Source organism: Callithrix jacchus, chromosome 7 (assembly GCF_049354715.1).
Source record: "Callithrix jacchus isolate 240 chromosome 7, calJac240_pri, whole genome shotgun sequence".
In the NCBI taxonomy this organism is placed as follows: Eukaryota; Metazoa; Chordata; class Mammalia; order Primates; family Cebidae; genus Callithrix; species Callithrix jacchus.
This window is the reverse complement of record NC_133508.1, coordinates 40,430,092-40,456,277: the sequence shown is the minus strand read 5'-3', so window position 1 is coordinate 40,456,277 and position 26,186 is coordinate 40,430,092. Positions and strand designations below refer to the sequence as shown.

The following is a 26,186-nucleotide window of genomic DNA, read 5'->3' as shown; positions in this document are numbered from 1 at the left end:
GGGGGTGGAATGGGGATCCGAAGGGTGGGACTGATGCTGAGCTCCCCAGAGCAGAGGAACTGGGTTCAGAGGAGCCGCAACGCAGGCCCTGCAAAGGAAGGATGTGGGATGGGACGCCACACCGGCCGCTGCTGGGCAGAAGGGGGCAAGTGTGAAGGGCAAAGCCGAGAGTCGTGCTCCGTGCAGGTGTGGTCTGGGTACTTGTTGGGAATGCAGAAATGGACCTCGGTCCAGGCCCGTCCACCCAGACCTGCACTGTGACCAGATCCCAGGCCATGTGTGTCCCAGGCGAGAGCAAAGCAGGCTCTTAATGAATACCAGCTGATTCTTCCCCATTCCCATTCCACAGGCCAGAAGACAGAAGCGCAGGGGAGTCAGATGGATAGGTGTGAGAGCCCCCTGAAATGGCAGGGCCAGCAGAGGGCACTACAGGCTGCAGTCGGAGGCCAGCCCAGAAGCACTCCTGTGCCATGTCCCCAGAAGCCTGGCTTCGAAGACGGCAGGATCTAGGCTAAATGGCGAGAGCTGGCCAGGCAGATCAGGGTTCCTCAATTACAGAACAGTCTCCTCTAGAAGGATATAAAGCACCGCCAACAGCAATAACGCTCGCTTTAAAGACTGTGGCGACCCCTTGCTGGGGCCCAGCACATGGCTGTCAAGAGACCCAAGACTCAGGCTGGACCGTCAGCCAGCAACGCCCGATGCCTGAAATCCATAGCCTCCGTCTTCCTGCCCTCAATCCCCGAAGCAGAGGGGGACAGGGTCTGTGGCAAGACCCACGGGCTGAAGAGAAGGCAGCCACATGGAGGCAAGGGTGCCAAGCGGCAAACACCCCCTCCCCTGGCAGGACCCCTTATACCCTGCCCCAGAACCCTGGAACCAGCCAGAGCTCCCAGGTTGCTGCAGGACAGGAAGGCCTGACTCCTGCCCCACCTCCCTGGAAACCGCCCCCAGCAGGCAATTCCTTCCCTCTGCCGTTTCGGGCAGATGGTCACTCCACTTCGCTGGTGGTTCTGATCTAGGTTCAGTTGACTTTGGGGCCAAACTCACTGCCTAATCCCCTATCATTCTAGTGGGGAGCTGGGTGGAGAGCACACGGGCCAACACTGCCACCTGCTGGCCATCCCAGGATAAGACCCCCCCAAATTCAAATCGTCCTCAGGAAGGACCCTCAGGGCGCCAGAGGGCTTCAATCACCCAGTGAGGAAACTGAGGGTCAGAGGCACCATGGCATGGCCCAGCCAAGGCCTAGAGCCAAGGCTTGAACCCTGGGGGACTCCGTAGCCCCACCTCCCCAGGAGCAACAGACACTGAGACACTCGGCTTCTGGTCTTGCCCAGGCCCCTCCCGCTGGAGGCTGGGATTTGTGTGCAGATGAAGAGTGGCGGATGCAGTCCTGTGCCAGGACAGTGGTGGGGACACCTCCCAGGGGCCCATCCTAGAGCTTAGCGTGAATCCGAAGGAGGTACCAAAGCCTCCTCCTCAGAATCAGACTTTGAGCTGTGACCCCAGGGCCCAGAGTGGCTCAGGGCCAGGAAGGGGTGCTGCACCTCAAACTGTTATCTAAGCGTTGACCAGAACACACGACCACCTCAGCAGCTCCTCATGGGCGACGCCTACTGCCTGGCCCATGGATGAGGGGCCCGTCCAAGCTGCCCAGCCCAATCAGAGGGCAGTCTCTGTGTCCAGGACACATGGCCATACCTGCGGGGTCAGGTCTCCAAAGGGGTGCAAGGGGGTTTCAGTAGCCAGAGGGGCTGCGGGGCCACCAGGTTATGCCCCTTTCCTCTAAAAGGGGCCATTCCTGTAGGGTGGGGCTCTGGCTTTGTCACTTAGCTGTGTCAGTCTGGGGATGATGCCACAGCTGAGTCCCTGCAGACGGAACAAGAGGTGAGGCAAGGAATCGCATGCCCCCCCCCATTGAGGTCATCAGGGTGCAGATGCCCCCTTGTCAGCGTCCCGCCTTCCTCCTGCAATCCTAAAGGCCTCCCCAGCCCAAGTGCTGCCCTGGGCAGCAGGGCCACTCAGGGCTGTGCAGGCTGCCCTCCCTGGCCAGGTGGCCCCAGAGGCACAGGCCGCAGAGAACGCGGGGGACCTGCGTGGGCCTCCAGTTCCCGCCCCAGTCCCTCCCATCCCCAGCTCCGGACAGGTCCAGCTGTGGCCAGCGGCTGGGGAAGGCTCTGTCCCTCCAGGTGTGCGGCTTTGGTAAGTGCCTCAGGCCTCCCTCTGCTCCTCCCCCGTGAGCAGAGGGATCGAAGCGCCGCTGGCGATGTGGGTCCCCAGAGCACCTGCGGGGCTCAGGCCAGACAGGGTAGAGTGTAGAGGACCACCTTCCGCCTGTCCTGAAACCACGCGGCGGCCTCTCGGCTGCACCCACCCGCCAGGCCCTGCCTGACGCACGCGGCGCCCTCCCTCCCGGGACCTCTGCCCTGCCTGGGCACCAGGGGGGCGTCCACACCAACCCGGCCGTGTGCTTTTACGAGGGATGACTGGGGAAGGCGGCTGCTCGAGGCCTGGAAGGTCCCGGATCTCGCCTCGTGCCCCTCTGGCCCCCAAACCCACCGGCGCCCCGGAACCGGCCAGCCCGCGCAGCTCAGAGGGCGAGATGGCTCCCCGGGGCCGGTCCAGAGCCAGGCGCCGGCCTCCGCCTCCCCAGCGGGAAATGGGTCCGCACCGTCTCCACTCCGCGGCGCTGTCCGCAGAGGGAGAGCGGCCCGTGGACGTGCGGGGAGCAAAGCGGGGGCCGGTGGCAGCGTATGAACCTGGGGGCGCCGCAGACGCACCGCCCTGAGCCCACCCCGCCGCCCCCGACTCCCGCCCCGCTCCGCCCCGCGCCCCAGAATCCCGCCCCGGCCCCCAGACTTCCCGTCCCGGCCCCGCCCCGTGCCTCCCACTCCCTTCCCGCAGCCCCGCCCCGCCCCGCGCCGCACCGCGCCCTTAACTCCCTTCGCGCCGCGCTGGTTCTGGCTCCAGCCCCGCTTCCGCCTGGGGCCCGGCCCCGCCTCCTGCCCCGGCCTTCCCCGCCCCCAGCGTGACGCAAGGCCTGCGCCGCACGCCGAACCACGTCGTGCCGTCATCAGGCCTCGCCGCGTGGGCGTGGCTAGCGTGGCTTCCCGGGACCACCCGAACCCGCGGCCATGGCCCCGGCCGCCGCCAGCCCCCCGGAGGTCATCCGCGCGGCGCAGAAGGACGAGTACTACCGCGGCGGGTTGCGGAGTGCGGCGGGTAGTGCTCTGCACAGCCTGGCGGGTGAGGGCCGGGCGCGGCCGGACGTCCCCGCGAGCGGCCCAGGGGGCGTTGCCCCTCAAGGAGGCGGGGTGTCCGCAGTGGGTGGTCACCGCGGCGCGAACGCCTCCCACCTCGGTCCCGTTGGCACTGACCCGGGCCTTCCTTGGTCTGACCGGCAGCCCAGGCCCCTCGCCCTGCCGACCCCGGGGTAGGCTCAGCCAGGCCCTGCCTGTCTCACCAGGCCATGAGCTGAGTACAGAATCCAACGAAGCATTACCTGTCATTCCAGCACTTTGGGAGGCGGAGGCGGGAGGATCGCTTGAGACCAGCCTGCGCAACATGGCAAGACCCCGTCTCTACAAAAAAAATCTAAAATTAGCTAGGCGTGTTGGCAGTGCCTGTAATCCCAGCTCTAAAGGAGTCTGAGGCAGGAGAATCATCTGAGCTCGAGGGATGAGGCCGTAGTGAGCCATGATTGCGCTACTACACTCCAGCCTGGGCGACAGGGCCAGACTCCATCACTAATTTAAAAACGAAAAACAAAAACGGGCACGGTGGCTCCCGCCTGTAATCCCAGCACTTTGGGAGGCCGAGGCAGGCAGATCACTTGAAGTCAGGAGTTTAAAACCAGCCTAGCCAACATGGTGAAACCCGTTCTCTACTAAAAAATTAGCTGGGTGCTGGGAGCGGTGGTGCGTGCCTTTACTCCCAGCTACTCGGGAGGCTGAGGTGGGAGGATCGCTTGAGCCCAGGAGTTCTGGGCTGCAGTGCGCTATGCCGATCGGGTGTCCGCACTAAGTTCGGCATCAATATGGTGACCTCCCAGGAGCGGGGGACCACCAAGTTGCCTAAGGAGGGGTAAACCGGCCCAGGTCGGAAAGGGAGAAGGTCAAAACTCCCCTGCTGATCAGTAGTGGGATCGCGCCTGTGAATAGCCACTGCACTCCAGCCTGGGCAACGTATCGAGACCCCATCTCTTAAAAAAGAAAAAAAAAGGCTGGGCGCGGTGGCTCACGCCTATAATCCCAGCACTTTGGGAGGCAGAGATGGGTGGATCACGAGGTCAAGAGATCGAGACCATCCTGGTCAACATGGTGAAACCCCGTCTCTACTAAAAATACAAAAATTAGCTGGGCATGATGGCACATGCCTGTAGTCCCATCTACTCGGGAGGCTGAGGCAGGAGAATTGCTTGAACCCAGGAGACGGAGGTTGCGGTGCACTGAGATCAGGCCATTGCACTCCAGTCTGGGTAACAAGAGTGAAACTCCGTCTCAAAAAAGAAAAAAAATTAGCTGGGTGTGGTGGCGGGTCCCTGTAATCCCAGCTACTCGGGAGGCTGAGGCAGAATCACTTGAAACCAGGAGGCAGAGGTTGCAGCGAGCTGAGATCACACCACTGCACTCCAGCCTGGGTGACAAAGTGAGATTCCATCTCAAAAAGAATAAAAATTTAAAAAGGCAACGCCATCAAGTCTTTGGGTGTGGGGCAGGCAGTTGTAAAAGGCATCAACTCCCAGCAGAACGTTACACGGAGCAGTGGTACTGGAGCCCAGTGGCAGGGGTATCGTGGCAGCAGGAACGGTGCCGTGGGACAGGAGCATGCGTAAATCTCAGAGGACAGCCAGGCTCCCTTTGGGGAGGGCCATGGGTGTCAGATGGGTAGCCATTGGCGGATTCTGAACAGGAGAGTGACATGGTCAGATTTGTGTGAATTTATTTTACAATACACTCGGCACCCCTGTGCTACACACTGTTCTCCATGTGTTACAAATATTCACTTATTTAATCTTCAAACATCACTACAGGTAGGACCTACTATTACTCTTCTGATAGATGAGCAAACTGAAATCCCAGAAAGGCCTCACAGCCAGGAAGTTGGAGAGTTGCTCTTTGATGCTGGACAGTCGGCCTCTGGCCTGCACTCTTACTACCCAAGACCGTCTTTCCATGCGGCCCTCATCGGCCCTCCCAGAGCAATAGATGGGTGCAGGCAGGAGGTTCTCAGGATACTGCAGCTCAGGCTAAGGAAGGTCGAGGTGGAGCCTCCAGAGACAGAAGCAGAGAGGGAGGCCGGGGAAGAGAATGTTGGCTTCATGGAAGGGTGGGACTGGATCTGGGCCTGGGCAGCTGGGGGGATGGTGGTCCCTCATCCTCAGGGGATGCCCGCCAGCGCCCCCAGACTAACACTGTTTCTCCTCTCAGGTGCGAGGAAGTGGCTGGAGTGGAGGAAGGAGGCTGAGCTGGTCTCAGATGTGGCCTACTTTGGCCTCACCACACTTGCAGGTAGAAGCCCCCTCGGGACCTTAGGACTGAGGGGCAACCTCACACCAAGTCCAGGGGATGGTGGCCAGGGGGCTGCCAGGAAGTGTGAGAAGCTCCTGGAACTAGCCGAGTTGGTGATGCTACCTCAAGGAGAGCAGGAGGTGCTTGCCCGAGAGAGGCTGGGCATCAGCGCCCAGCAGGGAGCCCATCCTTCCAGCCTTCCTGTGTCCCTGAGGACCTTTGTGTCCAAGACTTTACCTCGGGTGCCCTTGAGATGCGTTTCTCAGTGGCCAGCCCTGGTGGCACAAGCAAGTCACAGTGCTGAGCCATGTCACAGGGTGCAGCGCCCTGTCAGGTCCAGGCTGGGCATCAGTTGGGTGATGCCAGCCATGTGGGTGGTGGCCAGCCGTGGGACCAAATCCAAGCAGTGGGGCTGGGGGAGGGGGTGGGGGCAGCTGGGGAGAAATGGGAAGGCATAGAGACTCCTGGGAAGCAGCAGGAGCAGGAGGAACACCGGCCAGCCAAGGTCCCAGAGACCCCTGGGGACAAGCAGGAGCGGGAGGAACACCGGCCAGCCGAGGTCCCAGGAGCCAAGGGCAGCCAGTGGCCGGGCCTGTCACATGCTGCCTGAGGTCACAGTGAGACCGATGGGCTTAGCAGGAGGAGGTCATGTTGGCCTCCACCAGTGTGGGGTGACAGTGGGCTCAAGGGTGACAAGATGGGGCTGTTGACAGGAGCCAGCAGAGGGCACGGCGGCTGGGAGCCCATCCCTGTGGCAGGCCCTCTCAGCTTCCACGTACCTGTCCTCTTCCTCATAGGCTACCAGACCCTCGGGGAGGAGTACGTCAGCATCGTGCAGGTGGACCCGTCGGGGAGGCAGGTGCCCTCCTTGCTGCGCCGTGGCGTGCTGGTGACACTGCATGCCATCCTGCCCTACCTGCTGGACAAAGCCCTGCTCCCTCTGGAGCAAGAGCTGCAGGCTGACCCTGACAGTGGGCGACCCTCGCAGGGCAGCCTGGTGCCGGGTGGGCGTGGCTGCTCAGGGGCGCGGCGCTGGGTGCGTCGACACACTGCCGGTCTGCCTGAGCAGCAGAGGAGGGCACTGCTGCGGGCGGCCTTTGTTCTCCAGCAGGGCCTCGCCTGTCTCCAGCGGCTACACGTTGCCTGGTTTTACATCCACGGCGTCTTCTACCATCTGGCCAAGAGGCTCACAAGGATCACGTACGTAAGTAGCAGATGCTGAGGGCACAGCCGCTTCGGCCACCCCGTCATTCCCCCGCTGGACTTGAGTGTGTGCACAGAGCTGGCCCTCCAGGCCTCTCAGCCAGCAGGGTTCCAGCATCTGTGTCAAGGAGGAAACCCAAATCCTCTCCTTGGAAAAAGGCAGGTTTTGTTTAGTTGCACTTGGCTGAAAAATCCAGGGACGTGCAGACCCTGAGGGTATCATGAGCCTCTGCTGCAGCCCCACGTAGATGCCAGGCCCTGCACTCAGCCTTACTGACCGGAGCCTGGGTCACACCTCACAACAGATCCCTGGACCCGGTGGTCCTGTGACTGCCCATATCACTGCTCTGGGGAACAAGCAGCTTCTCCAAGACAGTGTGGGAGCAGGGACTCCAACCCTGACCCCTCTCACCTCACCCATGCACGCCCAGCAGTCTGCCCCATCAGACAGCCATTCTCACCTCTCCCCTCCACAGCTGTCAGCACCTCTGCCCATCCTGACCCCCAGCTGATGCCCCTGCTTCCAGATTAAGCAACGAAGCCTCCCGCAGGGTCCTGCTGCCATGCTGCACATGCTCCTTCCACAAGAGCCCTCCAAGGGACCCCTTTCCTTCCTTCCATCCTCAGGGGCATGCTGGGCTCCTCAGTCCCCAGTCACCAGGCAACCCCACCTCCACACACACTCTGAACAGGAGGCCACCGTGACCTCATCACAGAGCTAGTGGTCAGATCTTGGTCCTCAGCTTGCCCAGCCTCACGTATTTGATGCGACTCCTTGCTGTGTCCATGTTAGCGAGGGTTTGCTGAGCTGCTGTGACAGAGGCCTGGAAACAGGGCTCAAACCAGATGGGAGGCCCCTCTCACCCAGGACAGCCAGGAAGTGCAGACCCCGGGCCCACGCTGGTGGTGTGACCTGCACCTCCGTAGGCCTCCCAGCCCTGAGCTGAGGCCATTTGGCCGTCTCCATTTCCCAGCCAGTGGGAAGGGACACAGGAAGCCAAGGGCAGCCAACTGTCCTTCCACAGCACAGCCAGAAGCCTCACACGTCACCAGCGGCAGGAAAGCAGGAGCCACATCCCTGGGGCCATGTGCCTGCTACACTGGGGCTTGGTCCCTGGAGCAGGGCAGCTGGGGGGCACATCTGCAGCCCCCCGTTTCTGCCCCCCCCAGCTCTTTCTCTGGCCACACTGCAGGTTCCTTTTCTGAGACGTGGTCCCTGGATACCCCCACGTCCTCACCCGCTCCCCTGCTCCACCAGCCTCGTAGCTCAGACTCCCTCTGTGCTGATGATGCCAAGGCCGGTCTGGAGCTCGGCCTCTCCCTCATGCTAGGCTTTGAAACGGGCACCTGGGATGCCCCAAACCCTAGCTTGTTTTTGCCGGGTGCTCCCAGTGCCGGGGAGAGGTCTGGCTCTAACACCACCCTCCCAGCAGGCGTTGAGGCCAGATCCCCTCAGAGTCCTGATGGGTGTTGCACTGTCTGCCCTACAGCTCCGTGTCCACCCCATGCCCGGAGAGGACCAGAGAGCCCGCACAAGTTACAGGCTACTGGGGCTGGTGTCGCTGCTGCACCTGGCGCTGTCTGTGGGGCTGCAGCTGTATGGCTTCAGGCAGCGGCAGCGAGCCAGGAAGGAATGGAGGCTGCACCGTGCCCTATCTCACCGCAGGTGTGCTCGGGAGTGACTTGGGGCTGGGGGTGCCCTGGGCACTTCGCGAGGACCTGCAAGGCGCACCCACCTTGACACTGTGCCCCACCTTCCCCAGAGGCTCCCTGGAGGAAAGAGTCGTTTCCAGAAACCCCCTGTGCACCCTGTGCCTGGAGGAGCGCAGGCACCCAACAGCCACGCCCTGCGGCCACCTGTTCTGCTGGGAGTGCATCACTGCATGGTGCAGCAGCAAGGTGAGGCGGTCGCCTGCCAGGGTCCTGGGGTGGCTGCAGCAGAAGTGGGGAGTCTGGCTCTGAACTCTCCAGTTTGAGGGTAGGGAGGTGGGCATCTTTTTAAAGACTCCCAGGTAGGTCAGATGTGGGGCCACTGGGGGGTTAAAGTTCCAAATTCAAGCATACTGAGGCTCTGCTGAATGCAGCTTGGGGCAGCAGCCAGCCCTGAAAGGCACCATGGCTGCCCCATGCACCCCAGCACGTCTTTCTTCCCAGGGTCCTCACCACACTTGGAAACCCTGGCACACTGACTCACACCCACCCAAGACACAGGTGCAGGGTAAGGTGCAGGGTGAGGGCAGCACCTTACCAGGAACCAGGCTGCCTGGGCTGTGTCAGCTGCAGGAGCAGGAGGGAACCTCAAGGCTGAGGCCCATGCCCCCAGCCCCACCCCAGCCCCCACTGGGACTCGGCCTGGGAAAAGGGTGGCTTTCTCTTTCTTGGTCATTAGCTGAAGGAAATAGAACATGTTTATATTCCGTGTCATGGGCAGAGAACGTGGACGGCACAAGAGGTGCCGATGGGCGTGGGCACAGCGCAGGTGGTCTCAGCCGCTGTGACCCTTCCTCCTCTCTGTAGGCAGAGTGTCCCCTCTGCCGGGAGAAGTTCCTGCCCCAGAAGCTTGTCTACCTTCGGCACTACCGCTGAGCTGCACCTGGGTGGGCCTGGACACAGATGACTTCCACGGGAGTCTGACCGCCAAGGTTTAGCCTCAAGATTCACCTTGCACAGAAATTAGAACATTCTCACTCTGGTTTTTGCCATGTCACACACTAACCCAGCCACCCCGGGAGGTAACAGAAAGCTGCACCTGACTGCACTTTCTCAGCGCTGGCAGGGTGCCCAGAAATGGAACATTTCCCCGAGCCCAGCCAGGCACGACTCAGCCACTTCAGCAATCTCACTGTTTCCCTCCATTCCCCGAACCACACAGTTGAGAACTTCAGAAGTAGCCAGAAGACAATTTATTCATTTATACTGTGAGATGGTGGTTCCATCAGGCTCGTGTTAAGGCAGTGGACTGAATGAGTATGTGTTGAGTTGGGATGGGGCACGGGGGGCTGTGGTTTGCTTCAGCCAAGAGTGGTCAGAACAACAGCCCCAGGGCCCCTGTGGGAGGCAGTGGGATTCTCCCCCGGGGCAGCTGGGCAGAGCACCTCCACCAGGACTCAATGACCACATGGGCAGAGAGAAACCAACCAAGATTGGCACCTGTCTGAGTCATTTGGCACACCTTAAACACACATCAAGGCTGCTTCCAGTTCTAGAAAATAGAGAGGGCTCTTCCTGACCCACATGTACTCGAATGCCAAGTCGTTGGGCGGGCCAGGGTAGGGGGGCTGCCAGGGGCACCCGAGCCCTCTCCTGGGGGCCTGCTGGGCAGGCAACCTGCTGACCCAGGGTCACTGCTGTGTTCAGCCCCTCAGCTCAGCCCCAGCCTATTTCCTGCCTCCCTTTGACGCTCCAGGTTTTTAAAACTGCATTTAACCTGTGCCAGAGACAACCTTGCCATTGGCATATTTAATAAACTAATTCCACTGAAATTTGGGGACGTTAATAACAAGATTGAACTTGAGAGTTCACAAAGCACGGTGTTCAAATGCCTCAAGGGCGTACATCACATTCGCCTGCTAACTTAGGAACATGGATGACCTGGTATTCCCAGGTTAATCAACGTCAGCTTCCGGGGGGGGGGGTTGTGACCCTCTGGACTGGGCGGAGCACCAGGAGAGGCACTGGGGCTACAGGTGGGTGGGCAGATGCCTCCATGCTTCCCACAGAAAGAGCGCGGTCCTCCGTGGGTCCATCCATCAGCACCCAGTCCTCTGATGCACACTGTGCTCTGGCCATGTGCACAGGACTTCCTGTCACATCTTGGGGCAGGAGCACTTACTAGGAAAACAGTGTGGAAAGTGACAAACGCTCCTGTCTGGAGTCTGAGAACCCCAAGTGCCTCAACACAGCACCAAGAGCACCAGCTGGGCACAGCACTTGCTGACCTGGGTCAGGGACACATGAGCAGGACGGGCCTCTTGAGCTTGATGTCAGATATGTAGACACTGGCGAAAGAATGCAGACAATAAACATTCACCGTCTGAATTCTAAGACGGAAACACTGCCCAGAGTGGGGTGCCTGCACGGCCAGGGCCCTCAAGTGCCTTCCCTCGCGTCTCCGTGTCTCGCCCGGGACCACCACAGGGGTGTTCTGCTGCTGGCAAAACTCAGCTTTTGGGAAGGCCAAACAGAAGCCGAGCTTTCTGGTGTCCAGCGACGTCGTGTTTTAGATAAAGACTACACAAGAAAGGGCACGCTATCTTTAATAAAGTGGAGTGAAAAATCACTTGGTAAATGGTTAAGAGTATTTCTTCTATCACATCAAAAGAGCTGACATGCAAGTGGGTTCTGCCTCGGCAGTGGGAGGGCCGAGGGCTGAACCCACAAAGCCAGTCCGCTGCTGCCAGCTTCGCCACCCCTCATGGGGGTTGCATGAGGACAGATTTAAATCAAAAACGAAACACTCTTTACATATCAAATGTGTCAAAATAATCTCAAACAATTAAAATATAATATATATATTTATAATTCCAGGCCCTCAGAAGCAATCATGGTAGTTAAGAACAAGTTTTGAGTCGTCAGGACAGAGGCCAACTGTAAGCATCTCCAGTGAGATGAAACGAGGAAACTGGCATCAGAACCCCACAGTGACATGACAACCCCTTTCAAGCGTTCAGTTCTTTCAAATGCGCAGGAATCAGGCTAGATGGTCCCTCAGGCTCCATGGAGTAGCCATGGCACCACCTCCGGCTGGTAGGGAAGGCGGCCTGGCGGGGAGCGGCTGTTCCTCCCCCACAGGCCTCACTCCTGCCTGCCCACCCGGCACTGTGGGGGGCCGGCCACCTGCCCTCGCCCCTGTGGGCTCCACCCACCTGGCTTCCTGCCTGCAGCTGACTAGAATTCCATCCATGAGAAATACCTGAACGTCACTGAAAAAGAAATCCATTCGATTTGGTTTAAGTGCCAGTTTCTTCAAGAACCTGATATTTCAGCTACAAATCATTGAAGCTCCTTTTTAAAAAGAAAATTCGACTCCCTCGTAATCAACTACTTTATGTGAAGAAAAGGCATTGTTAACAATGGCTCAAAACCGTTCCTGCACCGAGTGAGGCGCCCTCAGTCCCGCTTCTAGCTGGCGAAGGCCTTGCCGGCGTCGTCCTTGCCTCTGTACCTCCTCTTGCCGTGAGTGAATGGGATGTACCGGTACTTAACCATGTGCTGTGGAGAGAACAGATGCAGCTTCTGCACAGCCGCTTCCCATCAACCACACTGTCCCCACAGCTGAGTGCCCAAAGGTCCCCCATCTTTTCTACACATCCAACAAGTGGAATCAGGATCCCAATGGCTTCTTGCACCCCCGACAACACAGCAAGACCTTCCAGAGCCCATGAGTCCCAGGTCTGAAACCCCAGCAATCCAGGTGTTTCGTGAGCTTTCCGTGGAGGAAGGGAGAGGGCGATGGAGGGCGGCCCAGGGCCCTTTCTGTGGCCAACACCCCAGGCACAGAGTGAGGCCACAGTGGCAAAGCCACCCCATCAGGGCACAGTCCGCAGTCCTGGCTGGCCTCCCCCTAATGCCCTCCTCCTCGGGCAGGCTGGCGCAGGGCCCTAGGTGCCCTAGGAGGAGCCACGGAACGCTGTACACACCCAGGCTCTCCCATCCAGCTCCCACCAAGCTTCCACCAAGAGCCCGCGCGCCCCGACAGCCGCGCTCCCCGGGTCGTTCACAGGCCGTGCTGGGGAACGGAACAGCGTCCTTGTTACACACAAGACTGCCACTTAGCTCCACATTCACACCAGGCAGACTGCAACCACCCGCCACAGCCCAGCACGGCTCCCCTGAGCCTCGGGAACGGAAGAGCAGCGGCCGGCAAGGCGCAGCACCTCCTTTACCTTGATCTGCCTCTTCATGGTGATGCAGAAGAGCATGATGAAGTACATCACCAGGATGGGCCAGAACACGGGGACGTTGAAGGCGTCGAAGAAAGTACAGACCATAGCCACCAGGATTCCCTTGGTAGCCGCGTGCCTTCAAGTGGGGAGAGAAGGTTAGCACCACACCTGCAGCAGCACCGGGCCCCTGCTTGCGGCCTCCAGCCTCGCAGCTGCACCGACCCTGCAAACGGAAGCCTCCCTGTGGACAGGAGGGGTCTGCCCTGGGCACAGCAGCAGCATGACCCTTCGCATGTAGCTCACATACATGTACTGCCTAACCACAGAGATGCCTTCTCTCACACCCTTCAAAGGTACAACTATTCTTACAACTACACAAGGTATAAAGCATCAGGGCCGAGGCTGCGTGCCCCATGCCTGCTGCTGGATCTGCGATCTGGAGAGAAACCCAGGCTGTGTCTTGAGGACCATCCAGGGCCTTCAGCTCGCCACTGTGGCATGGCCACCAGTGTTCTCTCCCATCCCAGCACACGGCCGGCAGCTGCCATCACCTTCAAGAGACTCAGCTCTCCCTTCCTAGTCCAAGCTTCTGTGGGCTTCCAGAGCCCCTGATCTTTCTGCTCCACACTCCACCCCGAGAGCTCAGCAGGCTCCTTCAGTTTACTGAGCCAACAGACCTGGGTTCCTCCCCAGGGTGGGGTATGAGCGATGGAGCAAATGCATGCAGTCACAGAGCTCCCGTCATTCTGGTGGCTGTGCCACCCACCTCTGCCTGCCCGTCCAGACACAGGCACTTCTGCTCAGGCCCATCTCAAAAATGACTCCAGAAGGCTAGTCCTCCTCTGCCAGCCACAGGGAGCCACAAGGCTGGGGATGGGAGAGAGGGAGGACGGAGGGGAGAGAGGGAGGAGGGAGGGGAGAGAGGGAGGAGGGAGGGGAGGGAGGGAGGAGGGAGGGGAGGGAGGGGAGAGAGGAAGGAGAGAGGAAGGAGGGAGGAGAGAGAGGGAGGAGGGAGGGGAGAGACTGGCCACACAGACATGCCCTCCCCAGGCCACGACCGCAGAAGCCAGTCAGCACTCCATCCCAGAACCAACCACCTTTCTGCCAGCCTCCAGGGCACTGGTGCTGACTTGAAACAAAGAGCATGTGGTAGTGAGTGGCCTCCCCCAGAGAGCCCCTGTGACTCCCCGGTACCCCGCCCAGCCCAGTATAGCAGTCATCTTTTGGGTGACTTGAACAAAACTCAGTGAGTCTCAGAGTCTCACTGGCCACCCCTAGGCACAATGCTCCTTCTCAAATACCATGAAGAATTAGCTCACCAAAATTTAAACTCTGGAAGCCTTCGAATGAAGGGGCGAAATTCCTCGTTCTGTTTGGTTGGTAGCGAAGGACCGTCATCTGCAAGGCAGAGCTACCATCAGGGACAATGCTCCTCTTTTTATTTCCGTCACATTTCTAAGTGTTCTCCTAAAGGCTTTTGACCAGCAGGCCTCACATATGTAAACAAAGGTTTGTATCTTTTAACCAAAGATAAAAATGGGGGTCTGTGGTCAAGTCACACATCAATTCACCCATTTGCTGCTTTTAGAAGATGCTGGCAGAATTTTTAGAAGACATCCACATGTTTTAAATGCATAAAGAACTCAACCACGTGTAAATGTCCAGCAGCACATCAGTTGTACCACATAAAGGTACAAAACCAAGCGCAGAGAACAGGGCGGCGCTGACTGTGGAACCCGGGGCCAGGCCTGTCCCACCAGCAGCTGCATCAGGCCCACTCTCACCCCACCTCCCTGCCAGTCAGGTGCCGCTCCCCATTTACAGATGGGAAAACTGAGGTCTGCAGAAAAGAGGCTCTTCATTTTCTAGTCTCCCCCAAACAGCAACAACAAATGAGAGAAGCTGTGTTCCCGTCAATCTTTCCATCACATGCTCTACACAGAAGACTCACAGGCTTCCGGCCCCACAATGAGAAAACACTGCTCCCAACAGCAGGTTCCCCAGCACAAGGAGGGTCCTGGTAGGGGGCTGCGTCTCCCCACAGTGGCCACGACGTCCTGGAATGCACAGGTGTCTGCTCCTCTCCTGGGGCTGGCCGGTCAGCCATGAACTTGGGGCCCCTACCTAGCCAGGCAGGCCCAGGTGCAGCATGAGTCTCCAGGCATGGAGCACAAAGCACCAGGAGCACTGCAGCTCACGGCTCCTCAGAAACCACAGAAGGCCACCCGAAGCCTGGCCTAACCTGACATTGGCATCAGGGTCCCAGCGGTCTCTGTGAGCCAGTGAGCTGCCTGTGGAACCCTCTGCCTAGGGGAAAAGGTAACCTCACCATGGCCTCCTCCAGTGATTCTGAGGGGCCACTGACTAGGGTGGGGCAAGTGCTGGCATCAACCATCCGCCTCAGACCGCTGCTGTCTGCGGTGCTCAGTGGCCTTGAACACGTTACCTAGCCCTATATGCCTCAGTTTCCTCATCTGCAAAGTGGGAATGGACACCCACTTCGTGGCTGTCAGGAGGGTCTAAAGAGTGTTTCTACAAACATATCCTGATCATCCAACATAACATGTACATTTCAACCCCAAGAGCAGAGCCTCAGGTATTTCCAGAGGACACTGGACAATCCCGTTAGAAAATGAAAGCACCAGCTGCCACACAGCCCAGTGCACAGCCGCTCCCTACCTGAGTCTTCCATTAAGGAAGGATCCACTTTGGGAGAAAGAAAAGCTATGAAAAGGTTTAGATGGTAGATTCCCAAGGCATAGGTCACGATGTACCACCCCTGAAAGAGAAGGAAAGAGTCAGGGGTGCGCTCCAACGCCCGTCGGCCTGATCCAACGCATGGCTGCACTCCGGTTCACTCCCAGCTTGGTTCCAACTGACCTTAAAAACAGAAAATTTACTTAGAGCAAGGACAAGAAGTACAGTAAAATCCCATGGTAACAATTTAACTCAGATTATACCTGTGGGTCCTGAGACCAAGTGGACAAGCCAGGGCCCAAATGAGCAAAGCTCTTCAAGGTCCAGTTAGACCACATGTCCCCTCAAGTCACAGGCGCCCCACCAGGAGCACAGCAGAAAAGGAGGCTTTTCTCAAGAAGCACATGGTCAAGTTATACCACAGGCTCCGGCGGCCCAGGCACCTGAGGATGCTGGGCACAGCCCCAACTAGGAGCACGGTCATCAGAAACATAGGGCGGAACCACGGCTGTGACGAGAGGCATGCTGGCTGATGTTCCTCCAACAGACGATCCACATCGCCAGAAACACTCTGCCAGGAGGGTTAAACCTTTGCCCAGAAGAAATCCACACAGGAAATCAAGAATGAGGCTTCCAAAAGTGTGCTTAAGCCAAGCCTTCCTCAAGAGATGCGAAGTGGGGAGAATTCTGACAAGATGCCTACATGCAGCACACTGACTTGCAACTAATTCATCTTTAAAATGATGAGGTGTATCCCATTAGAAGCCAGGACTGCATTCTCAGTTTTAAAAGCCTTCAATTTCTCAGCCAGGCACGGTTGCTCACACCTGTAATCCCAGCACTTTGGGAGGCCGAGGTGGGTGGATCACCTGAGGTCAGGAGTTCGAGACCAGCCTGGCCAACATGGTGAAACCCCATCTCTACTAAAAATACAGAAATTAGCTGGGCGTGGTAGCACACGACTGTGGTCCCAGCTGATGAGGAAGCTGAGGTAAGAGAATCGCTTGAACCCGGGAGGTGGAGGTTGCAGTGAGCCAAGATCACGCCACTGCACTCCAGCCTGGGTGACAGAGCGAGACCCCCATCTCAAAAAAAATAATAAAATAAAATATAAAAGCTTTAAGTTTCTCATACAAACAAATCTTTCTGCCCACAAGTGTTTCAAGTCAGACAGCTAAATGCTAGATATAAGGGTTAACTGGATGTCTGTGTATTCACCTTCCTGCCGCAGGGCCACACACCACGCGTGAGGAACTGCGTTTACAACATAGTAACCTGTGGGTGTTGTACTCTTCCCGCCTCCTGCTCCTTCCTGAAAGCCCTGATTCAAGCTTTCTAGGTCATTCTTTCCATCAGAAAATGGACCGAGTTCAAATTTAAAAAAAAAAAAAAAAGGCCGAGCGCAGTGGCTCACGCCTGTAATCCAAGCACTTTGGAGGCCAAGGTGGGCAGATCACCTGAGGTCAGGAGTTCAAGACGAGCCTGACCAACATGGTGAAACCCTGTCTTAAAAAAAAAAAAAAAAAAAAACTAAACTAAAGCCAATTAAGGTGTGTGCTTTAAACAAGGAGGTATTTTCCACAGTCCCCAGAGAAAAAGAGCCCGGACAAGGCTATAAACCTTCCTACTCTGCACATAGAAAGACTAAATCACCTCCTCTAAAGATCTGCAAAGAATTCCCATCTTACAAGCTTGCTCCTAGAAATCACGTTTACTAGAAAGTAAAGGAACACCCAAGGTGAAGTCTGAGGAGATGTCGCCTGACCCAGGGACGTCTGAAAACACACTGAGGAGACCCTCAAACCCCCTTCAGTCACTGGCTCTTATTTGACTCATCCCAACCTGCACTGTCCTCTTTGGCCTCATATGAGGGAGAACTCAGGAGAGTCTAAATAAATCCTTTTGATGCCAAATAATTCATGACACCCAAAGTATGGAACCTTCAACTGAGGAATGAGGCAGCTGCAGAGTGCCATTTTGTCCTGACCACAATGCAGCAGGGCCAGTGGGTCAACAGCGGCTCACTGTCCAGGCCTGGACACGCCCAGGGCAGGGCCAGGCTGGGCTCAGGACTGCATGGGTGCACTGAGAAGCCTGGAGAGGGGACAGGACAGACTCCAGGTGAATGATAAACAACCATGTGTTAAAGACAGTCACTGAGATCATTCTGACACTCGGCACTTAGCTCAAAGTGGCTCCTAGAGACCACGTCCTGCAAGACAAACTGGATCAGCAGCATGCCCCTCAGCACCACGTCCCAGGAACTCGGACAGAGCCGATCCCGCCACTTCAGCCCACACTTACCTGCAGCAGGTAAACTCGAATCATGTAGACGAAGCTCAGGCCCAGTGTCACAACCCATCGCACAGCCGTGTAGGGTGTGGACTTGTCTAGCCAGGACTGATAAATCTGGAAAGACAAGAATGCAAAGGCATGAAGCAGGCCCTTACATTCTGCACTGACCCTGCCACAAAACGCACCTTCTGCTATGGCTGGTTTTCCATTCTTAAAAAGCTAGGTAGAGTGAGTTAAAATAGCAAGAGATCGGTCTATGTATCAGCACAGAGCAGGGACTACAATTCATCCAAATTTATTTGCAGTAATTCCTGAAGCAGGTTCATCTCTTAGGCAAGATTATTACACAACAATCTCCTAGAAGATGGTGACATGGTGCTGGCCCAAAGGGATGACTATGGGGAAGACCCAACCTCACCCCAGAGACGACTGTGCATCTCAAATCCCCGCCCTACAGCACAGCCCTTATCGCCACATCCCAAGTCAGCTCCCTTATCTGCTGCCGCCAGCACCAGCCTTGCCCCGCCCCCAGGCCCACTGGCCACAGCCTGAGCCCCAGCAGCCCCACTGGCATGTGTGGGCATCCAGACAGCTATGGATGAACCAAGGGAGCCCTTAGTCTTTTCATACTTACATACATATGGATGAACTTTTAAATTTTTGTTTGTTTGTTTTTTTTTGAGATGGAGTCTCGCACTGTCACCCAGGCTGCAGTGCAGTGGTGCGATCTCACCTCACTGCAACCTCCACCCCCTGGGTTCAAGCAGTTCTCTTGCCTCAGCCTCCCGAGTAGTTGGGACTACAGGCATGTGCCACCACACCCAGCTAATTTTTTTTGTATTTTTAGTAGAGATGGAGTTTCACCATGTTGGCCGGAATGGCCTTGATCTCCTGACCTTGTGATCCAACCACCTTGGCCTCTCAAAGTGTTGGGATTATAGGCATGAGCCACCTCACCCAGCCAGGATGTTTAAATTTTAATTTTGAAATTTAATTTTTGGAAAACTTCAAAATTCACAAAAGTAAAAAGATTATGTAAGCCCATATATACCTATCACCCAACTTCACTGATCGTTGTTTTTCATATGTGATTTAATTACGAAGTTGACAGATTTTTATCTGAGCTAGAGCCTCAGCAGCTGGAACTGTTGGGTGACCCAGGCTTTTCCTGAGCAGAGCTTCAGGCTCCAGTAATCAAAGGCAGCTCCAGGCTCTCACCCACCAAGCAGTGCACACACAGCCCACAAACACGTGGTCCCAGGCCCCGGGGCCACACAACAGCCTCCCACCCTCAGGGGCAGCACCTTGGATGGTGACAGGGAGAGGGTGGGGGTCCCAGCACCAGAGGATGTGGGTGGCCAGGAGGGGAGAGCAAGAGCAGAACAGCAGCCTTGACCACGTCTGTCCTGCCTGGGAGCCGAGACTGGGTTTTATGTTTTTAAACATTGGTAAAAGGAAAACAGAAACAGAAAACATTTATGTGACAGACCACATGTGGCCCCAGAGCCCGATCTCTCCACAGCTGGCCCTTTACAGAAAGCCGCAGTGCACGATACGGTGGAGAGAGCACCTCCAGCCTGAGGGTGTCACTTCTCCATCAAGAACGCCAGCAAACAGATCCTTCAGGAAAATGCTGGGAGTCCACAATTTCTTTTTTAAATATTTAAACTCATCTACCAAAAAACCCACCAACCTGTCCAAGTCTCGTGAAAAATCTGTACACCACCGAAGGCTTCCCATGGACGGACTCTCCCACACTGTCCCCTTCAGACATTCTGTAACTGAAAAAGACACAAGACGTTTAAATAAAAAGCATTCGAGGATGTGAAATCTTGGCCCTATGTTCACCAACACAGTCAGGTAGGTTTCAATATTCAGCATTGCGTCCACACCATTTGTGCTTTTACTATCAACTTTCAGGAAAAAGCAGCAGGTGCACAGGCTTCTGTGGAGGGGAAGGGCAGCGTGAGGCGGACTTGCCCAGGAGCACAGGTGCATCTGCATTCCCGCTGCCAGCACCTCAGTCGCCTGAGCATGGGCGGCACCGTCCACCCCACTGGCCCCTGGAGCAGCCTTGCTGTCGGGTCCCTGGGCTGGTCCCTGACACGTGGCACTGTACATTCTCCCTCCAGGGATGCGGATCCCTCAGGGTCACCCCCAGGCACCTGTCTTGGGTCTCTGATCTGGCGGGAGACCTCTCAGGGCCAGGTCCTCCACCACACACACAGCAAAACGTTATCTACAGTTCTCAGCTAGTCCATCCGTCTGTGTCCCAGTTTCTTATCTGGCAAGTGGAGGTAACAAATCTGCTCCTATTTCAGCACACTGCTGTGATGCCATGAGGAATTCACCTCAGAAGCCAGGTGCCAGAGGTCACAGTTTACCCACTTAATTCCCGGATGCCCAAGTGAAGGGCATCCTTACCCCCATCTCACAAAGGAGGACCTGGTCACAAACAGTAGAAGCCACGTGTCCAAAGTCCCGTCACAGTTCTGCTTCTGAGCAGGCTGAGCCAAGCTTGACTGCCACCTGGCTGCTCAGCCGAGCATGCCCCCACGTCACTCCTGAGCCGAGCAGGCTTCAGGACCTGCCGCTCTTCGGGAAAGTGTTGCTGAGTACCCAGGGCCTGCCAGTTGTCACTCCTACTTTAAAGATGAGATGCCTGCTGGCTCCTGAGCTAGAGAAGATGCCAGGGCAAAGTTCACATCCCCCCCACCCCCATCTCTGCCTCGGCAGGGCGGTGAGGAGAAACAGCCTCTGGTCTCAAGTTTGGCTTACAGTCCCCCTTGTGCTAAGCAGCTGTGAGGCCTTCAGGAAACCCTCTGCCAGCAGCCAGCCTCCATTTCCTCATCTGTAAAATGAGGCTCTAAGAAACTGGCCAGTCACTGGCTGGGCATGGTGGCTCAAGTCTGTAATCCCAGCACTTTGGGAGGCTGAGGCAGAGGGATTACCTGAGGTCAGGAGTTCGAGACCATCCTGGCCAACATGGTGAAACCCCGTCTCTACTAAAAATACAAAATTAGCTGGGCATGGTGGCACATGCCTGTAATCCCAGCTACTCAGGAGGCTGAGGCAAGAGAATCACTTGAACCCAGGAGGCAGAGGTTGTGGTGAGCTGAGATCTCACCATTGCACTCCAGCCTGGGCAAGAAGAGCGAAACTCTGTCACAAAGGGAAAAAAAAGAAAGAAACACCAGACACAAAGGCAAAGACATCATTCTTCAGCAACCCTTGCAGTCAGTCTTACGGTTCTCATTTAGACAAGAAAATTGAGGCTCGCAAAGGCTTACGAGGTGCCCCCGCCCATCAGCACAGTCACAGTGGGCAGGAACTAGAACCTGCACCTTCCTGAAACCAACGCTTTTCCAGTCACCGAGCACTGGGGGCATCTTCCCTTCAGGGTGGAAGGGGGCAGGTGGCCAGACTGGTTCCCCAAGTGCCTCTGCTTTCCCATCACAACTGAAGCACTGAAGTGATCCGGGCAGCTCCCTCCATATCGCCAGGGCTATGCAGAATGTGGCTCCGTGACCGTTTCCTGGCTCTTCTGTGCAGAGGCCAGGCAGGCCAAGGAGACCAAGGGGCCCTTTGGACTGGCCGTGTAAACAGAAGACACACAGGAGCACCTCTACTCTCCACTGAGAACTCCACATTTAAATAGGGTCTACACTAGAGTGCACCACCTGGAATGGGCACCCTATTTAGGCCAAAGCCAGGCCATCTGAAAGGGACTTCAGTCACATTCTTCATCCTATAGCTCCTTGCAAGTTTCCGCCTATTTCACTCTGACGGAATTTTCCCATTAAAGCACCTTTACTTGGCTGGAGGTGAGGAGCAACGTTAGAGAGAAAACTCCTGGCTCTCCCACGTAAAGGTGTTCTCTAGACAAAGCTCAGAACTCTTACTCTCCAGCTGAACGTGTGGAAAACCTACTAAAAACACATCAGCCAATTCTGCTTGTCTGACACATACAACACGTACACCAAACACGGCTCGCGCTCTGAACAGCCCAAGGCAGTGTGGTAGGAGCAGGAACGTGAACTTTGGACTTCAACAGCCTTTCAGAGTCCGGCTCTGCCTCGCTCTGCCAGTGTGACCTGGACACACTCTTCCAGGATGCCTCAGGCTCCAGTCTGTGAAATGGGACAATAGCACCTCTCCTGCCTTCTCCACCAGGCTCTCGCAAGGAGTCAGTGGGCAGCCCGTGGAGCACCCTCAGCGCCAGGCAAGGCAGTACCAGCCCTGTTCCCAGATCAGGGCCAGCCCTCACAGCAGCTGCTCCCCTGCAGTCCTCTTCTCTGCTGTTTGAAGGCCACCTCCCTTTCAGAAGCCTCCATGACCGCCCACACTGACCCCAGTCCCTTACATAACATCACCGTTTTTTATTTATTTATTCTTAAGATAGAGTCTTGCTCTGTCACCCAGGCTAGAGGGCCATGGTGCAATCTCAGCTCACTGCAACCTCCACCTGCTGGGTTCAAGTGATTCTCCTGCCTCAGCCTCCCAAGTAGTTGGGATTACAGGCGCCTGCCACCACACCGAGCTAATATTGTGTTTTCAGTAGAGAGGGGGTTTCAGCATCTTCGCCAGGCTGGTCTCCAACTCCTGACCTCATGATCCACCCGCCTCGGCCTCCCAAAGTGCTGGGATTACAGGTGTGAGCACCGTGCCTGGCCCATCACCTGCATTTTTATTTTGTGTACAATTGTTTTCTGACACCTTTCTGGTTTCTCAATTTTCTGCTAGAATGAAGCTCCTTGAGGGGTCCCTCATCTGGTTCTAGGCTGGGCCCTACCACCTAGAAGTCCATCACATAGTAGGCGGCCCCTCAGTTACCTGTTGAAGATGACTACTTTAGGCCCAGTCACAAAACAGAGGCAGATAAAACGAGGTCAAGGAGAGATCATGAGGACATGCCGGAAAGTGTAAAGCTCTCCATGTGCCTTGTTCCACGGCTTGCCACATTCATCCACATGTGTGGTCCTTCACTAAGACAGGAAGCGCTGCGAGGAATGGATGAAGCCCTCTGCCTGGTCCACGGGGCACTGAACTCTGCCTCCTGAACCTTTCACTTCACGTCCCCATCCCAATTCCCCAGGACGAGGAAAGTCCCCGCCTTCTGCACCAGGCTTTACACCTCTGGTGTTCCGTCCTCTGAAATGCCCTCCCATACCCTGTCTCTTCCTTCTTCCCAAGGCCACATTCCAGCCTGGGCTCCTCTCTCCTCTGCGCCTCACCATCTCACATCTGCACCTGGCTCTGACACACTGTAACCGCGGTCACCTCGGGCACAGGGCAGAAGCCAAGTGAGAGTCTGAATTACTGAGGACCCTTCATCTACTTAGGGGATAACTGCATCTTACTAGGAAACGTCAACCCAACGAAGAATAAAGTGCTTCCGAGACTACCAGCCAGTCCTTACGCTTCATAAGGAGAAAGCGGGAAAAGCCCCCTGAAGGTACTGAGGCTGAAAGCAGGCTTCTGCGCGGAGGGACGCCTGGCAGGGACGCACGGTGACTTATCAGTGGGACCACACACCAGTACGAAGTCAGCCGAGAGCATTTATGACTTTATTGCCTATTTCGAACACAATCGAAACCGATGTGGCCAGTTTCCCTTCAGCCCGTCAGGGACGCCTTCGCCCCAGGGCTTAACACTAAGTCCTACAAGATTTGCTCTGACCTGGACGCCGGATGGGGAGGGGGCACATCCGCACTCGAATCCAGCCCAACGCAGACAGCTGCGGATCGGCAACTGTCCGCTTGCCCAGATGCCCGGCAGGAGAATCGGACGAGACCCGGCCCGGGTGGGGAGGGCAGCAATCCCCGCCTGGCCCCTCTCCCGCCACCCCACCCCTCGCAGACCCGAGGACTCGGCCTGCACCTCCGGACCCCTCTCCGCCGCCACCCCCCAGGCCCCTCTTCCCGGGCCCGCCCCGAGGCGCGACCCATACCCCCCAGGGCCGCGGGTCGGGGACAGGCTCCCCGCGGCCACTCGGGCCCCGACGGCCCTCCCCGCCCGGGCCTCAGCGCGGCCCCGCCCGCCCGCGGCCTTGACAGCCCGGAAAGAGAGGAGGCGGCGCTGCCCGGCCGTTCCCGCGCCACGCAGCCCTTCCCGGCACCTCGCAGCTCCGCTGCGGCCGAGCCGCGGTCTCCCTCACGGCCGCGGGAAGGAGGACGGCGGGGCAGGGGCGGCCGCCGGCGCTGCACTCGGGCTCCGGGAAGCTGCAGCGAGCACTTCCGCTCCGTCCTGCACGGCACCGCCTCCAGGGCCCCCAAGATGGCGCGGGGGCGGGGCCGAAGGCTCCAACCATTTCCGCTTCCGGCGCAGAGGCGCAAGCCGTTGGCGGGCGTGCCTCTCGGCGGAAGACGCAACAGCGGCGGAAACGCACCGCGTGCACAGGCACAGCTGCGTCCTCTGGCTCCGGGTCCCGCTAGTTTCACTCCAGAGATTGCGCGAGCCCAGGGACTCGGCCCGTGGCCACACCCCCTTGCGACAAAGACCAATGGAAGCGTGCGTTGCTGGTCGTTAAGGAAACCCCGGCAGCAAGATGGCGGCAGCCGGCGAGGGCACCCAGAGTTCCCACGGGCCGCGCAGGGACCCGCCAAGGCGGCCGCCCCGGGACGGTAACAACTGCGGGCTACAGGGCGGGTCGCTGTCCTGGGCTCCGTTCGGGGTGCGATCGCTCTACGCCCTCGACCCCCAAGTGCTCACTTCGGAAAACGGAGGTCCAAGTGCAGCGGCGGAGCCGGGGCCACCCCCGCGTTCCCCACTCCCATCCAGAACTCACCTGGCGCCTACCCGGGTCCGGCTCTCACCCTTCCCCGAGCCCTCCTTCTGCAGCGGGTCCAGCCCTGCAGGCGGTCGCCCCCCGCGGGCTCCTAGCAGGGAAGGCCGGGTTCGGGCTGCAGCCTCGCAGCCAACCGGGCCCGGTGTTGCCATGAGAATCCCTAATCCCAGGACGCGGGGAGAGGGCAGGCGCAGGACCAGCACCAAGCCTCCTTCCTTCCTGGCCGGTGCTGTCTAGAAACTCGAGGATGCATTTCAAAAGCAGTTTTTGGCTGTACTCCTGGCACTTTGGATCACCTGAAGTCAGAAGTTTGAGACCAGCCTGGCCAACATGGCGAAACCCTGTCTCTACTAAAAATACAAAAATTAGCCAGGCGTGGTGGCGCTTGTAGTTCGAGCTACTCGGGAGGCTGAGGCCGGAAAATAGCTTGAACCCAGGAGGCGAAGGTTGCAGTGAGCTGAAATCGAGCCACTGCACACCAGCCTGGGTGGCAGAGCAAGACTCCGTCTCAAAAAAAAAAAAAGTAGTTTTTGATAGGAACTGTTCCTAGAATCAAATAAACGGGTCTGAAATGAACTCAGAGCTCACCCTAGTATCTTCAGGTAGAACCTTCCTGATTTCGGCATATACAGGAGCCTGTGGGAACCCCCTGCCCTCCCCCCCGACATTTTCCCATAAACCCTGCCCCCAAAATGTGCCTGGGAAGCTGGTGGGGAGGGAGCCTTGCCCCTTCCAGGAACTGCGGGAGTTGGCTGGCACACTCAGCAACTGAGTGGAAAGAGATGAAGCTGGCCAGGTCCTCCTTGGGTATGAGTGTGGATTTTGTCCCCTAAGGATAGGAGGCCCCTGAAGGGTCACAGCAGGGAATGGAAGGGCCTGCTCCTCCCCTGTGTGCCCTCACTGACTCTGCTCCTGTGCCTTCCCCTGGCTCACTCATCCCCTCTGCAACAAGGCTCCCCACCTCCCCCTCCTGAGCACCTCTGCTCTCTCAAGGGCCTGCACTTGTTTCAACCCAGCCCTCCTCTCGCTGGGCCTGTCTTCTCTGCACCAAGTAGGTGCTCATCCTTGTCCCATAAACACATGAGCAAATGGATGGACCGACAGTAGACAGGAGAGCTCATGAACCCCACAGGGCGTTTCTGGGCAGTGGAAGGTGAAGGGCACCAACCCCTCGAATGCTCGAGAGAGCTGCACTCCCTCCCTCAGAGGTGAGGAGCCCACCCCTCACCTCTGAGTGTCTGCTCACCTGTGTGTGTCTTCTCCATGTTCAGGTTACGGTGTCTATGTATACCCAAATTCCTTCTTTCGATACGAAGGAGAATGGAAAGGAGGAAAGAAACACGGTGAGAAGCCTCTGGGGTCTCTTCCTGCCACTGCCACCCCAAAGCTGATGGAGCTGGTTTCTCCCTGGGAGGTTGGGTGGGCAAGTGGCATTTCCTGTAGCTTTCAAGCACACTGAACCCTGGTGCTTCCCTGGCTGCTGGGGATAAGGCCGGATGAGCAGGGGAAGCAGGATACTGGGAGACCCTCCCCCCCCCCCGCAGATGGCCACCTTTAGCAAAGGAAGCTGCAACTTAGAAATTCTTCCTGGAGATTGAGCTTGTCTTTTCCAGAGTGAAAACTGACTTTATGGTTTATTTCTGATATAAAGAGAACCTACTGTTGTAGAAAGTTCAAGTAATAGAAAAAAGAAAGTAAAGTCGGGCTAGGCACAGTGGCTCACGCCTGTAATCCCAACACTGTGGGAGACCAAGGTGGGTGGATAGCTTGAGGTCAGGAGTTCCAGAACAGCCTGGCCAACATGGT

At 57.2% G+C, this 26,186-nt stretch overlaps 3 protein-coding genes across 21 annotated transcripts in view; 2 read left to right on the top strand and 1 right to left on the bottom strand.

The window, feature by feature from the left end:
- Positions 1 to 3,092: 3,092 nt before the first annotated feature.
- Positions 3,093 to 10,995, top strand: PEX10 (peroxisomal biogenesis factor 10). Of its 4 annotated transcripts, none has more exons than XM_009000284.4 (6): positions 3,093 to 3,249; positions 5,433 to 5,513; positions 6,311 to 6,713; positions 8,207 to 8,382; positions 8,480 to 8,615; positions 9,234 to 10,995. In XM_009000284.4, exons 1-6 carry the CDS (start codon positions 3,138 to 3,140, stop codon positions 9,331 to 9,333), a joined length of 1,008 nt encoding a protein of 335 aa, XP_008998532.1. In that variant the 5' UTR covers positions 3,093 to 3,137; the 3' UTR covers positions 9,334 to 10,995. The 4 variants fall into 4 exon arrangements, with proteins under 4 accessions (XP_008998532.1, XP_008998531.1, XP_002750252.1 ...); XM_009000283.5 differs by having other exon boundaries at positions 8,871 to 10,995; XM_002750206.5 differs by having other exon boundaries at positions 6,311 to 6,717.
- RER1 (retention in endoplasmic reticulum sorting receptor 1) lies at positions 9,605 to 24,732 on the bottom strand. 4 transcript variants are annotated; one of them, XM_009000278.5, is made up of 7 exons: positions 24,381 to 24,732; positions 19,287 to 19,374; positions 17,603 to 17,707; positions 15,281 to 15,380; positions 13,921 to 13,999; positions 12,602 to 12,737; positions 9,605 to 11,927 (listed from the first exon to the last, which is right to left on the bottom strand). In XM_009000278.5, the coding sequence occupies exons 1-7, from the start codon at positions 24,530 to 24,532 to the stop codon at positions 11,838 to 11,840; spliced, it is 750 nt and encodes a 249-aa protein (XP_008998526.3). In that variant the 5' UTR covers positions 24,533 to 24,732; the 3' UTR covers positions 9,605 to 11,837. The 4 variants fall into 4 exon arrangements, with proteins under 4 accessions (XP_008998526.3, XP_078186241.1, XP_002750250.1 ...); XM_078330115.1 differs by lacking the exon at positions 24,381 to 24,732 and adding an exon at positions 23,982 to 24,031; XM_002750204.7 differs by lacking the exon at positions 24,381 to 24,732 and adding an exon at positions 23,712 to 23,866.
- The window catches only part of MORN1 (MORN repeat containing 1), a 66,105-nt gene continuing 64,036 nt past the window's right edge, over positions 24,118 to 26,186 (top strand). For 10 of the 13 annotated variants that reach the window (XM_035307449.2, XM_035307448.2, XM_078330109.1 and 7 more), the window contains exons 1-2: positions 24,118 to 24,216; positions 25,652 to 25,723. In XM_035307449.2, coding sequence (XP_035163340.1) covers positions 24,141 to 24,216; positions 25,652 to 25,723 — 148 coding nt within the window. In that variant the 5' untranslated portion in view covers positions 24,118 to 24,140. The remainder of the gene's footprint in view (positions 24,217 to 25,651; positions 25,724 to 26,186) is intronic. The other 3 variants (XM_078330110.1, XM_078330107.1, XM_078330112.1) reach the window with 1 other exon arrangement.

Bases quoted from the DNA above. Each gene is read 5' to 3' on its own strand.
- RER1 (XM_078330116.1), bottom strand. From the start codon at position 23,541: ATGGGTCGCGCCTCGGGGCGGGCCCGGGAAGAGGGGCCTGGGGGGTGG. The intron at 15,381-17,602 runs GTAAGTGTGGGC...CTTCTCTTTCAG, and splicing joins TTCGAGTTTACCTGCTGCAG to GGGTGGTACATCGTGACCTA. The intron at 12,738-13,920 runs GTGAGCTAATTC...CCCCACTTGAAG, and splicing joins CTTCCAGAGTTTAAATTTTG to GCACGCGGCTACCAAGGGAA.
- PEX10 (XM_078330113.1), top strand. From the start codon at position 3,138: ATGGCCCCGGCCGCCGCCAGCCCCCCGGAGGTCATCCGCGCGGCGCAG. The intron at 6,718-8,206 runs GTAAGTAGCAGA...TCTGCCCTACAG, and splicing joins GGCTCACAAGGATCACGTAC to CTCCGTGTCCACCCCATGCC. The intron at 8,383-8,479 runs GTGTGCTCGGGA...CACCTTCCCCAG, and splicing joins CGTGCCCTATCTCACCGCAG to AGGCTCCCTGGAGGAAAGAG.